Source organism: Carcharhinus amblyrhynchos, chromosome 23 (assembly GCF_965287045.1).
Source record: "Carcharhinus amblyrhynchos chromosome 23, sCarAmb.v2.hapA, whole genome shotgun sequence".
Lineage (NCBI taxonomy): Eukaryota > Metazoa > Chordata > Chondrichthyes > Carcharhiniformes > Carcharhinidae > Carcharhinus > Carcharhinus amblyrhynchos.
The window spans coordinates 40938766-40952484 of NC_137346.1; the positions used below are offsets into that span (position 1 = coordinate 40938766).

A 13719-nucleotide genomic window follows, 5' to 3' on the forward strand; every position below is an offset into this window, starting at 1 on the left:
GAAAACAACTCCATAAAAACTTTTCAGAGCAAATGTGTGTTGGAACTTGTCAACTAACTCTTTTGAGGCTTTTTTACCTTTAATTTATTTCTTAGCTTTGAACAGTCTTTTTCCTGATTTTTTCCATCTAGAATCTGGCTTCAAAAATTCTTCTACAGATGGTGCAAACTATTTGAAGAACATACACCAGGTCCATTTCATCATGTTGTGCATGCCATTAACGTAAGGAACCATTTCCAACATTTCACTGAAAGCCAAGTACTATAAGCAACAAGGTCATGACAAAAGTCGAGTGACATGCAACTCTGACACTGAACATTATTCAAAACTTTTCATGGTCCCTAAAATTTTCTATCAGGGAAAACATAACTATTAGACTTGGAATGAGCCTAACAGAGACTGGCAACGAACAGAAGTGTGAGAAGCAGCACATATAGATTTCAGGTATCTATTCGGGTGCCTTTCTTCCTGCAGGAACACAGAAAGAGGATTTCATTGCCAATCTCACCAGAATACCATTAATCTCCAGGCAACCAACGACACGACACCTGCGCCACCTGTTACAGTAAATTTTAGGAATAGCTCTACAATCTTTGCTAAGTCCTATGATAAGGTGGCCTGCCTGTCCAATGGATGGTGTGCTCAATTCACGTAAACATTTGTGACAAATTCCCTGAACTAACTTAATTGGCAGTCACAGATCGTAATTGTGGAGGCCAGTAGTATAGTTCTCAGCAGGCTTCCAGTCTCCTGTGCATCTCTGCTTCAGGAAACAGTCACACACTCTCAGTTGGTTGCTTTCATGCCCGCGCCTGCCAGGAAGCAGCCACATACGGCCAGTTCAAATGTTTTAATGTTCCCCAGCTGGGAAATGGCCCTGCGTAAAAGAGAAAGGTGAAACAATGCAAAACTACGAGTCGGGTGATCAGCAGATGATCCCCACTTCAGAGGCTGCGTCCCAGGGAGCAGGACACATGAGGGGACAGGAAGAAGTTCCCAAACCACGAAGTTCTAAACAAGCAAGTGGGCCAGAAAGAGGTAAAGAACAAGGACAGAAATCAGGAACAGATCCTGTATGGTAAAAGGAGAAATTAAAAGGAGAACACTGTGGGGAATAAACACACAGTGAAGTGAGTTCATTAGAATCTCTGAAGATTTGAGGAAACATCCTTACTGCAGGTCTTTATTCTGCCTGACATGGCCAGAAATATGAAATTGTGCTTGGTATGTAAAGCTTGAGTGTACACAGCGATCCAGGGAAAAGAATCTCAGAAGGTAAGACTGAAATCCTGGAGGTGGTTCCTTGCTGACGCTGAATGTGAGCAACATTTGGACAGAACTCCAAGACAACTTGTTCAAACATGGAGGTTGAAAACCTTCCTTAGAAAGACAGTGAGACGAGTTGGCTCACACTCTGAGTGGGTTGTTGAAAAATCCATAGAATCAGCCTTGGTCACATCTGTCATTTTGGAACGTGTCTATGCCTGTCCATACTTCACCAGTTGCTTCACACATACTGCAAGCTTACCCTGAATATTAGGGTATAAAATAGGCATGGGTAAATAGTTTTATCTTTCTGAATTTGTATGCGTCTGTAAAGAGATAGCTGGGTTGAAGGAACAGTGAACATTTGAATCCTTTTTTTTGTGTTTGTATTGAGATCTTTTCAATCTTTTTGTCTGGTGTAAAATAGTTCATTTTTTTCATTGTTTTATTCTGTGCGTTAAAAGTTCATCTGCCGACACCTGTGAATTTGTTCAGTAACTTACCTGTACAGTTTCAAAAAAAGATTTGTATCTATCAAACCAGGTTTCACTCTGGTAACTCACTTACCTATTATCAACTGGAATTATCAGTTGGAATCATCACACAAATTACATGCATAACTGTACGTGTCTGTTGAACTAGCTCCACAATAACCTACTTGTTGATTCTGCCTTGCTGATGAACTTAATGAGCTGTACTGGTTTGTGAAGAAATCAGTTTATGAAATCTGGAAGCACAGCCATTGATATGGATCACCAGTTGCTCAATTTTTCACTAATAATGGCATTAAGTCACTACTTAATTTTTCTCTCTCTCTCTGGGTACCAGTTTATAACTGCCTTTAAACAAACTCAGGATCATAGGGTAATCAAATCCCCCTGCAATGGGGGTGAAGCAATCCCTCTCGCGTAGTGCAACGAACTTGAGGCATGATGGTGTCCCATGATGACAGCAAGGAAAGGTAAGTGTCTCCCTGTAATCATGGCATTAGAACAAAGAAAATTACAGCACAGGAACGGGCCTTTTGGCCCTCCAAGCCTGCACCAACCATGCTGCCCAACTGCACTAAAATCCCCAACCCTTCCGGGAACCATATCCCTCTATTCCCATCCTATTCATGTATTTGTCCAGATGCCCCTTAAAACTCACTATCGTAACTGCTTTCACCACCTCCCCCATCAGTGCATTCCAGGCACCCATTACCTTGTGTAAAAAACTTGCCTCGTATATCTCCTTTAAACCTTGCCCCTCGCACCTTAAACCTATGCCCCCAAGTAATTGACTCTTTCAGCCTGGGAAAAAGCTTCTGACTATCTACTCTGATATGTCCCTCAATCTTGTAGACTTCTATCAGGTTGCCTCTCAACCTCTGTCATTCCAGTGAGAACAAACCAAATTTCTCCAATCTCTCCTCATAGTTAATGCCGTCCCTACCAGGCAACATCCTGGTAAATCTTTTCTGTACCCTCTCCAACGTCTTCACATCCTTCTGGTAGTGTGGCGACCAGAATTGAACACTATATTCTAAGTTGGGCCTAAGGTTCTATAAAGCTGCAACATGCCTTGCCAATTTTTAAGCTCAATGCCCCAGACGATGAAGGCAAGCATGCCGTATGCCACAAAGTCTGGTGGTAGACTGAAGGATCGAAATGGAGCTAGTCTTTTCACTTTTGTAGTCTTTTACATAGAGATACACATTACAAATGTGCACTGCCAAAGTCAACCACCACAGCTTCAATCTGTCTCCAATTATAAGATTACAACTGAATCCCCAGTTAATGCCCACCAGCTCCATACAATTAAACGCAATATAAACAACAGAGAGGGCCCACTACAGTTGGAGGTGAGGCAGTGGTGGGCCATGACTTTATTTTAACTGCTGTATCAACACCTTACTTAAAAGCAGACATGGACCTTTAAAAGTGCTATGGGGAGATGCACTGCTAGTACTATTAAGTACTATTTTCGGCATGGAGGTCAGTCACCAGTGGAGTGCCCCAGGGATCTGTTCTAGGACCCCTGCTGTTTGTCATTTTCATAAATGACCTGGATGAGGAAGTGGAGGGATGGGTAAGTAAGTTCGCTGATGACACGAAGGTCGGTGGTGTTGTGGATGGTCTGGAAGGATGTCAAAAGTTGCAGCAGGACATAAATAGGATGCAGGACTGGGCGGAGAAGTGGCAGATGGACTTCAACGCGGATAAATGTGTAGTCGTCCATTTTGGCAGAACCAACGGGATGAACGAGTACTCTATCAAGGGCAGGAGTCTTAGCAGTGTTGAAGAGCAGAAGGATCTTGGGGTCCGGGTCCACAGGACTCTTAAATCGGCCTCGCAGGTGGAGGATGTGGTCAAGAAGGCGTATGGTGTACCGGCCTTCATTAATCGAGGGATTGACTTTAGGAATCGGGAGGTAATGCTGCAACTTTATAAGACCCTAGTCAGGCCTCATTTGGAGTACTGTGCGCAGTTCTGGTCGCCTCACTATCGGAAAGACGTAGAAGCTATTGAAAGGGTACAGAGGAGATTTACAAGGATGTTGCCTGGACTGGGAGGCATGCCTTATGAAGTTAGGTTGAGGGAGCTGGGACTCTTCTCCCTGGAGAGACGAAGGTTGAGAGGCGACCTGATAGAAGTTTATAAAATGTTGAGAGGAATAGATAGGGTGGATTCTCAGAGGCTATTTCCCCGGGTTGAAATCGTCACTACGAGAGGACACAGATTTAAGGTGCGGGGAGGCAAGTACAGAAGTGATGTTAGGGGTAAGTTTTTCACTCAGAGGGTGGTGAGTGAATGGAATTGGCTGACGTCAGTGGTGGTGGAGGCGAACTCGCTGGGGTCTTTTAAAAGACTTCTGGATGAGTATATGGGGTTTAATGGGATTGGGGGTTATAGATAGGTCTATAGATTGGTAGGTGTTGATGTGATCGGCGCAACTCATGGGCCGAAGGGCCTGTTTGTGCTGTAGTGTTCTATGTTCTAAACGTCACACATTTTTATTCTTCTGTTTCTGTGCACTGTTCTCATCTTTTAAGATTAATTCATTGTTTATCTTTTTAAAAAAGTCTTTTGTTTTCATTCAATTAATTTCACGTTTCTCTTTTATCACTCATTGCTCCTTTCATTATTACAATATTATCTCTGACTTTATGTAAAAGGCTACAAAAGTGTAAAGATTAGCTCCATTTCTATCCTTCATCACCAGGCTTTCTGGAATTAATACCTCGATTACAGGTACCCTAACATATCTCATTTACCCCTCCTCTATGACATCTGTATTGAGTAGATTCCACTGCAATATTTATGCCTGGGCAGAGATGTGGCCAACACTAAATAGAGAATTAAACATGGCCACTGGATTAAAGAGACAGTGATCAATGGCTGGCATCTGGGAGTTACAAAGCAAAAGCGATGACCAGGACCAATGGTGACTTAGCAATCATACGGCATCATCAAAAGGAGATGAAATTCATCGGCTACGTTTGTTTATTTTAAATGCATATTCTTTCATCTTTTTGGGACTGTATGCAATGACTGATAAATAAAGACTGGTTTTCCACTCAGCTGCTCTCCTTCCCTCACCAGAAAGTCTGTTCCACAAAACTTGCGTTGAAGTTACAGAACTGAAGTGGGAGCCACTTGCAAAATTCTGGGCTAAAGATTTTAATTTTCCTCCTTTCATTTTCTATCAATTTTCTCCATCTCTCCTGTACTCCTCTCTAATTCTAAGGTATACCAAGCAACCATTACATCAGGGCTTGGACATATTCCATTCAACAACAGAAGACAACACCAGCCAATCCAAAAATGTGATTCGGTCTTTATTCATTCACACGATGTAGGTGTTGATGGTAAGGCTAGCATGCATTGCCCATGCTTTATGACTGGCAAACAAAGTTCAATGCAGATAAATGTAAGATTTTCTACGAAAAACATAGAAGTCAATCAATACTCGGGAGATTGAAGCTTAGATGGGATAGAAGGCCAAAAGCACCCCAGACGACAATCCACCAATCATTAAAGGTTGTGCCACAGGTCAACAAAGCCACAAAGAAAGCAAACCACAAACAAGAATTTATTTCTAGAGCAACAGAACTAAAAAGTAGGGAAGTTATGCTCGGCCTTGGTTCGACCACGAGTTCTGCATGTAGTTCTGGTCACCATATTATATAAATAATAGAGACACACTGGAGGGGGTTTAGAAAAGATTTACAACGATGATACCAGAAATAGCCAGGTATTCTTTTCAGGAAGGGGCGGACAGACTGGCTTTCTTTTCTCTTGAAAACAGATGACAGAGGGGTGACCTAATTGAGGTCTTACAATTATGATAGGTTTTCATGAAGTGGAGAGAGAGATAATTTTTTCTCTTATGGAGAAGAGCATAACTAGAGACTGTCAATCTAAGACAATCCCCCAGAGATCCAACAGGGAATTCAGAAGCTTCTTTATCCAAAAGGTTGAGACAATGTGGAATGTCCCACTTCTTCCCTAGAAACAGAGAGCTGTTGTAATAAACTATATAATGGGAAACTGGACAACCATGAGGGAGAAGGAAATAGAGGGTTACAATGGAAGTCTTGAATGAAAAAGTATGGAAGGAGGCTTGAGTGGAGCATAAGCATCAGCACAGACTGGGTGGATACAGTGGCCTGTTTCTGTGCCACATATCCAATATAATGAAGTAAAATTGTCTCGAAAACCTGGTGGTGAGCTGTCTCCCAAAACTGTTGCAATTCACATTGTCTCAGTACATACAAAATGCTGCTTGGGAAGGAGTTCCAGAATTTTGACCAGTGATGATGAAAGAGCATTGGAATATTTCAAAGTCTGGATGCTGTGTGAACTGGAGGGGAATTTGCAGCTAATGGTGCTCCCATGGTACCCTTGTCCTTTAAGTAGAGGTCACAGGTTTGGAAGGGGCTGTCAAAGGTTGGTGAGTTGCTGCAGATAATATGCTTTCTTTTTTTTAAATGGGATGTGCACGTTGCCAGCGAGACCAGCTTGTCTCTCTTTGCCCTCAAGAAGATGGTGGCCTTCTTAAACCGCTGCAGTCCGTGTCGTGTAGGTATACCCACAGTGCTGTTCGGGAGGGAATGACTGTTTAGCATGGTAGTGCCAACGAAGCAGGGTGTTGTCCTGTACAGTAGTGAGGTTCTTGGACATTGTTGAAGCTGCACTCATCCAGTTTTCCATCACACTCATGACTGTGCTCTGCGTATATGGTGGACAAATTTTGGGAGTCAGAAGGTGACTTTTTTGCTACAATGCTCCCAGCCTCTAACCTGTTTTTGTAGCCACAGTATTTTGTGGCTGATCCACTTGAATTTCTCATCAATGGTCATCCCCAGGACATTGATGGTGGGTGATTTCAGCAGTGATAATGCTATTCGATATCATGGGGACATGGTTAGATTCTCTCTTGCTGGACATGGTCATTACCTGGCATTTGTATGATGTGAATGTTACTTGTTATCCCAAGCCTGAATTTTGTCCAGTTCTTGCTGGACATCAATTGTTTCAGTACTTGAGAGTCACGAATGGTGATAAGCATCAGCAAACATCCCCACTTTTGACCTTACGATGGAAGGAAAATCACTGACGAAACAGGTGAAGATGGATGGGCCACAGCACTGCCCTACAAAGCTCCTGCAGTGATGTCCAGGGACTGAGATGATTGATCTCCAACAATCACACTCATCTTCCTGTGTTAAGTCCTACTCCAACTAATGGTGTTTCCCCATGAAATTCCACCTTGGCTTGTGTTAATACATGGACAACCAAGACCAATCAAAGAAACCCCCAAAAGATAGTTTCATTCCTACATGAGAAACCAAAATCAACACTAGGAAACTGGACTTTAATACAAACTGCAACCAATTTAAAACCAATTCATGACCAATCAGAAAGCAGCTCTTAATGTTTCATCCAATTGCAGCATCTCAAGGCATCATGTCAATCTTTGCCATGATTTTTTCACTTTAAGGTGAAGCTTCAGATTTCAGGGCAAGATAACCAAACAGAGGGACTGGTTGGAAATGTCACTCCAGTAAGTTGGGAGCAACACTAAAGTGAAAAGTAAAATAACCTTACGTTCCAATATTTATTGGACTTGCTGAACTTCTTTCAGCAAAACTTACAATTGATGGCCCCAGAAAGATGACATGCTGTAATTGCTCAGTGAATGTGGGCTGATAAAGCCATCATAGTAATGTCAGTTACACCTAGACATATCCACTCTGACAATACACAATAATAATAGGCCCTTATTTTGCTGCATTTCCCATCAGTTATATGTGTAGGCTATCATTCCCACAGAAAACCTAATGCAGGGTTTTACAGTAATCTTGGAAAGTATTACTGACAAGTGGTCAAAAATTGTTCATCATTGCACTACTGTATTTAGTGAATAACTGAGGCAACAGCTTGTAGTTTGACAGACTGAAAGTGGTTTGCGGTGTTTAATATGGGCAAGAGTCCTCAGGGGCATGTCCGTCTTCCAACATCATAACTTAGAATTTCTCAGGACTGAAATGCCTCCATTATTTCTAGAACTTATGCACCTTATAATTAAAATAATGATAAATCTGGAACATTAAGCTAGTCTCAGTAATGATGATGAAACTACAATTGATTGTAGCAAAAACCCATTTGGTTCACCAATGTCTTTCAGGGAAGGCAATCTGCCATCCTTACCCAGTCTGGTCTACATGTGACTCCAGACCTGCAACAATGTAGGTCAGTCTTAACTGTCCTCTGAAATGGCGCAGGAAGACACTCAGTTTAACAGCAAACAAGTGCTGACATTGTCAGTCATGCCCACACCCCATGAAAGAATAAAAAGAATATACATCTTCCTCATTCTTTAAAAGGTGTCTAGTTCATTTACCAGTACGAATCCGCTGAGCTGTAATCCCATCAGAGTTTGTGCAACTGACTATTTCTCACCTGCACTTGTGTCTCAGGATATCACTTTCTCATTAATTTGCATTTGTGCAAATCAAATTGCTGCTCATTTCTCACTTGTGAATGATACTTCACTTAATTGCCTACCCCACAGCTCCTTTGTGAAATAACGTCCAGTGTTCAAATGTTGATCATACAACCTTGTTTTCTCCAAAATGAAATTTAAAATAGAAAAGATCATTTAAAAAGTCACATACCAGACTGTCTAATCCACCGCCCAGAAGGTCCACAGCTCCCATCTGCATTGAAGACATCTGCGGCACATTGACAGGGGGACCGAGGTCAAGGTTCAGAAGGTCACCCAGAAGGTCACCTTGAGATGGAATCACTTGAGGCTGCTGTTCTAAAGTCAAGTTTGCTGTAGGGGTTGGTCCAACTGGACTATCAGGCTCAGCTCTAAAGAAGAGAGAAATATAGCATTAAAGCTTATGAACTAATTGACAGTACAATGAACACATCTGTCACTGATTCCTTTGTATGCTAATTCCACATGGGTACATATTATATGAACAGAAGATGCAGATCATTTAAGCAATGCGAGACGATTCCTCCAGCAGCTGTGCTTTGCTGATCTTAATATATTACAGATGGTGGTGCATATAGTTTAGAGTTGTTAGTGAACATGTAACGTGATAACAATCGAAGCTGCGACTGAATTTTCAGTATTTACCCAAACTATATTGAATGGGCTAATGTGAATCAAAGGCAGTGAGAGTCTCAAAGTCACACATTTTAGGGGTTTTTCATAGTAACCTCACTGCAGTGTGAATGTCAGCCTACTTGTGACTAATAAATGAACTTTAAACTTTACCTTACATCAGCTTTCTGGTCACATTTTACAGTGCAACTTGAGATTCTGTCACAGCGGATGCTGCCTCACTACCCCAGCCATTAATGGTTGAAAATTGACATTTCTATGGATGCTCAGCAACCTTGTTTCTGGACAACAGTTCACAGCTCTTCACTCAGGTTCCTGACAATTGAACTGGTTGTAATAAGAATACAAACCACTCAACTCCAGTGAGGACTGCAGCAGTGAAAACCTCAATGACTTTAATAACTTCATAAGGTGGAGGGGCAGGGAAAGAGTTCAGGTGAAGAGAACTTTAAAATGCGAAAGAGACAAAGAATGGTGTCGCAATTTGTGTAAAGACAAGCAGAATAGGCCAAGTAGACACAGAGTTCACTTAATAGTACATCAGCAAATAAGATCCATGCAAATAATAACATCAAATAAAATGAAAGGCTCTTTATTGTGAATGATTCACACAGCTGAGACAGATGAACTAGCAGCACAAATAGTGATAAATGATTTAAATCTAATCAACATCAAGGGATACGGTGACCAAGATTGAGCATCCGTGTCAGCAATATTTTGAAAAGATAGACAGAATGGAAAAGGAGAAGTAGCCCTGATAGTGAGAAAAGATATCGGCTCAAAAGATAAGGAAATGGAATCAATATGGGTGGACAGTGGTAATAATAAAACTAAGTTATAGGCCCACTAACAGTAGTCATGCCATTAGATACAGCATTAACACATGATTGGAGCTTGTAACAAAGGCACTGTAATCGCAGGGGTATTAATTTCCATATAGAATGAACAAATCAAATTGGCAAAAGTGGTCTAGAAGAAGAATTTGTCAAATGCTTTTGTGACAGTTTCATGAAATAATATTGTGGAACCAACTAAGGATGAAACTATTTTAGATCTAGTTTTGTGCAATATCACAGTAGAAGCTCCTCAGGGAAATGTGATCAAAATATAACTGAATTCAATATTGGCCCAGATCCTGTGATCACTAGTGTAGTGGGAGCATACCCCACTTAAAACTGCACCCTCTTCCCAACCCAACTCCAACTTGAGTCAATTGACGAAAAGAGCAGCAAGTCCTCGGGGCAAAATGAAATTCCAGCAAAGCTAAGCTCGCTTTTTCAATCACAAACTGAAGACACCCTGTAAGATCTGCCTTCAGTTCTCTGGGAGAGTTTTTAAATGTGCCTGCCTTTCTTAGATATCCCCAACCATCCACACTCAACCTATTGCCAATGCTTATACCGCACTACACACTGATGATGCTCAGCACACCCTGTCCCCACTTGCAACAATGCTCACTGCCATACCCATCTGCCAGATACACACACTTTGCAACTAATACAGAAATGTTCCAACATCAACTGGACTATGGAGCCAGAGGTTTTGGAAAGCGAGTCCGATGATAAGAGGGGTAGCATCATTATGGAAATGGGAGGGAGAGGGACATGTGAGTGTGTGGGTGTGGAGAAGACCATCATCGGGGCGGATAAGCATTACCAGGGATGCAGTGAGCATGATCAGGGAATGGACGTGATTCTGACTTAGAGGCGTTTAGTCATATTCCCACAGATGGTAGCTTTGCATCATGGATTCCTCAACCACGGACATACACCAAATGTCTGAACCTGCAGTTCTTCTTGTAATGAGCAGGCTTACTACTGAAACAACACTATCATTAACACGGTAAAATTAACCTGTCTCATGACAGTCTGAACCCAGCTCACGTTCCCTATTAGTGGGTGAACAATCCAATGCTTGATACATTCTGCTTCACAATGATAGCAACAGCCAACATCAAAGGATCAAAAAGCAAAAACGATTTTCATTGCTCTGGAGTGCATTGACACTCCACCTCATTTACTAAGATGTGTACTTCTGAGAAGGCCTATGCCTGCAAGGAACAGCTCTAGTTAAATCAGTGCACAAGCCAGGCTAAGTATTGGGTAAATATCCCAAATTCCTGGGAAGGCCATTAGCTAGGGCTCCAAAAGAAACTACTTTTAACCTATCAGTTCCTGGTTCAAATATAACTTGACTACCCGGAATTTCCCATGCCATCGCGAGACTCTACAGCAGCGGATGACTTCGGCATTCACTGTTTTTAGAATAAGATTAGGGCCTTTCAGTTTGAAAACATACTCCAGTTCCAAATCTTAAATTTAAAGCCATTACACAGGGATGAGAGAAGAGCTGGCTATCACTGATCGGGTAAATAAATTAAAAGATGTGGTGATAAATAAAGAAACAGTTCAAGAAACAATTCCAAATACTGAACAAAAGTATGTTCCATTGAACATAAAACTTAACCAAAAAGGAATATTCATCTTGGCTTACCAAGAAAGTTAAGGCTAGTAATTAAAGGAGGCTTATAATAACGTAAAGAACAAAAGCAAGCCTGAGGATTGGGGCATTTTAGAAACCAGCAAAGGATAACTAGAATATTGGTTAAAAAAAGAAAAAACATAGAATGTTGGAATAAATTAGTCAGGAATATAAGAAACAGATTATAAGAGGTTTTACAAGTATACATAAGTGGAGAGTTTACATTGCTTCCTGCGGGGGAAACAGAAGAGAAATTATCTTGAGGAAATGACAGTGTCTTCACAGTAGGACACAAATTATTATTGGAAAAACCAAGGGGGCTAATAAAAATGAGGAACTCAAGTTAATTAATTGTTAACAGAGACAAAGTATTGGGGAAACTCAAGGGAGTAAAATCCAACAAATCTCCAGGACATGATTGTTCCAAACGAAAGAGGACGCACTAGTTATGATTTTCCAAAAATCCCCCCGTTTGTCCCAGCAGCCTGGGAATTAACAAATATAACACCACTATTTAAGAACGGAGGGAGAGAATAAACCTGGGAACTACAGGCCAGATAGGCTGAAAATAAAAATAAAAATTCTGGGAGCTGGTTTAACTCAGTTGGCTGGACAGCTGGTTGGTGATGCAGAGAGATGCCAACAGCACAGGTTCAATTCCTGTACTGGCTGAGGTTATCCATGAAGGCCCTGCTACCTTGCTCTTTGCCTCTTCACCACCAGTCAGCTCTCCCCATCAAATGGGCAAGCAGCCTTAGGTCATCTCAGTCTGTGGCAACTTTACCATATGAAAATTCTGGAATTTATTATTACAGAAGTTTTATAAATACACTTAGAAAATCATAGTGATCAGGCAAAGTCATCAGTTTTACAAAATGGAAATTGTATTTTATCGTAATTTATTAAGAGTGTCGTAGTATGTATGCCATTGGGACAAAGGTTTGGGGGAGATGTTCAACACCTGGAGCAGCTGATACTGACATAACAATGATGCAATGGACAGCATGGTGGCACAGTGGTTAGCACTGCTGCCTCACAGTGCCAGGGACTAGGGTTTGATTCTTGGCTTGGGTCACTGTCTTGGTGGAGTTTGCACATTCTCTCTGCTTCTGTGTGGGTTTTCTCCAGGTGTTCTGGTTTCCTTCCACAGTCCAGAAATGTGCGGGTTGGTTGGATTGGCCATGCTAAATTGCTCCTTAGTGTCAGGGGAACTAGCTAGGATAAATGCATGGGGTGATGGGGATAGGGCTTGGGTGGGACTGTGGTCAGTGCAGACTCAATGGGCTGAATGGCTTCCTTCTGGACTATAGAATTCTATGATTCAATGTCACTCATTTAAGAAACAGATTTGGTGAGAAGCAGAAGTGCGACCTCTTGTAGGGTACCGAGATGTACACAGATCTGTAAATAAACAGGAATGGTTTTTATGGTCGAGGGAAGAATCCTTAAAGGAAAGGACAGACCTTAAAGGAACCCCTTCTAGACCCCAAACCGAAGACAAAGCAAAAGATTTTGAGGACTCATTGGTAGTGAAATCAGTACATGTAGGATTTCTGAATTGGTATTCAATAAGGTGTCATACAAAAGATTAGTACACGAGGTAAGAGCTCAACGAGTTGGGGTAATAAATTAGGATGGACAGAGGAATAGCTAATGGACATGAAGCGAGGAATATTGCTAAACGTTGTATTTTCAGTTGGCAGTCTGTGACTAGTGAAGTGCCGCAAGGATCTGTCGTGGAACCTCAGTATTTACGATCTTTATAAGCAACTTAGACAACGAGACCCTCAGTAATGTATCTAAATTTGCTGACAACACAAAGCTAGGTGGGCATGTAGATTGTGGAGAGGGCACAAATATGCTGCAAAGTAATACAGGCAGGTTAAGCGAGTGAACAATAGGGCAGCAGATGGAGTATAAAATGAGGTTGCTTATTTTGATACTAAAAATAGAAAAGCAGGATTTTTTTTTAAAAGGTGGGAAACTTGTAAGTGTTGATGTTCAGAGGGACTTCCATGAGCTCGGAAAAGAAACGCATAAAGTTAGCATGCAGATGCTGCAAGTAATTAAGAAGGCAAATGACGTGTTGGCCTTTATTGCAAGGGAACAGAGTACAAGAACAAAGGGATCTTGCTATAACTGTACAGGGCTTTGGTGACACCACAGCTGGAATCCTGTGTTCAATTTTGGTCTTCATATTTAAGGTAGGATATATTTGAACTTAAGGCAGTACTGCAAAAGTTCATTAAATTGGTCTCTGAGATGAATAAGTTATCCTATGATCAGACATTGAGGAAATTGGCCCTACGCTCTCTGGAGTTTAGAAGAATAAAAAGGTGATCTCACTGA

At 41.5% G+C, this 13719-nt stretch overlaps 1 protein-coding gene across 2 annotated transcripts in view; it reads right to left on the reverse strand.

The window, feature by feature from the left end:
• ap2b1 (adaptor related protein complex 2 subunit beta 1) overlaps positions 1-13719 on the reverse strand; it is a 272901-nt gene that overhangs the window by 164507 nt on the left and 94675 nt on the right. For both annotated transcript variants that reach the window (XM_080210859.1, XM_080210856.1), the window contains exon 14: positions 8429-8627. In XM_080210859.1, coding sequence (XP_080066985.1) covers positions 8429-8627 — 199 coding nt within the window. The remainder of the gene's footprint in view (positions 1-8428; positions 8628-13719) is intronic.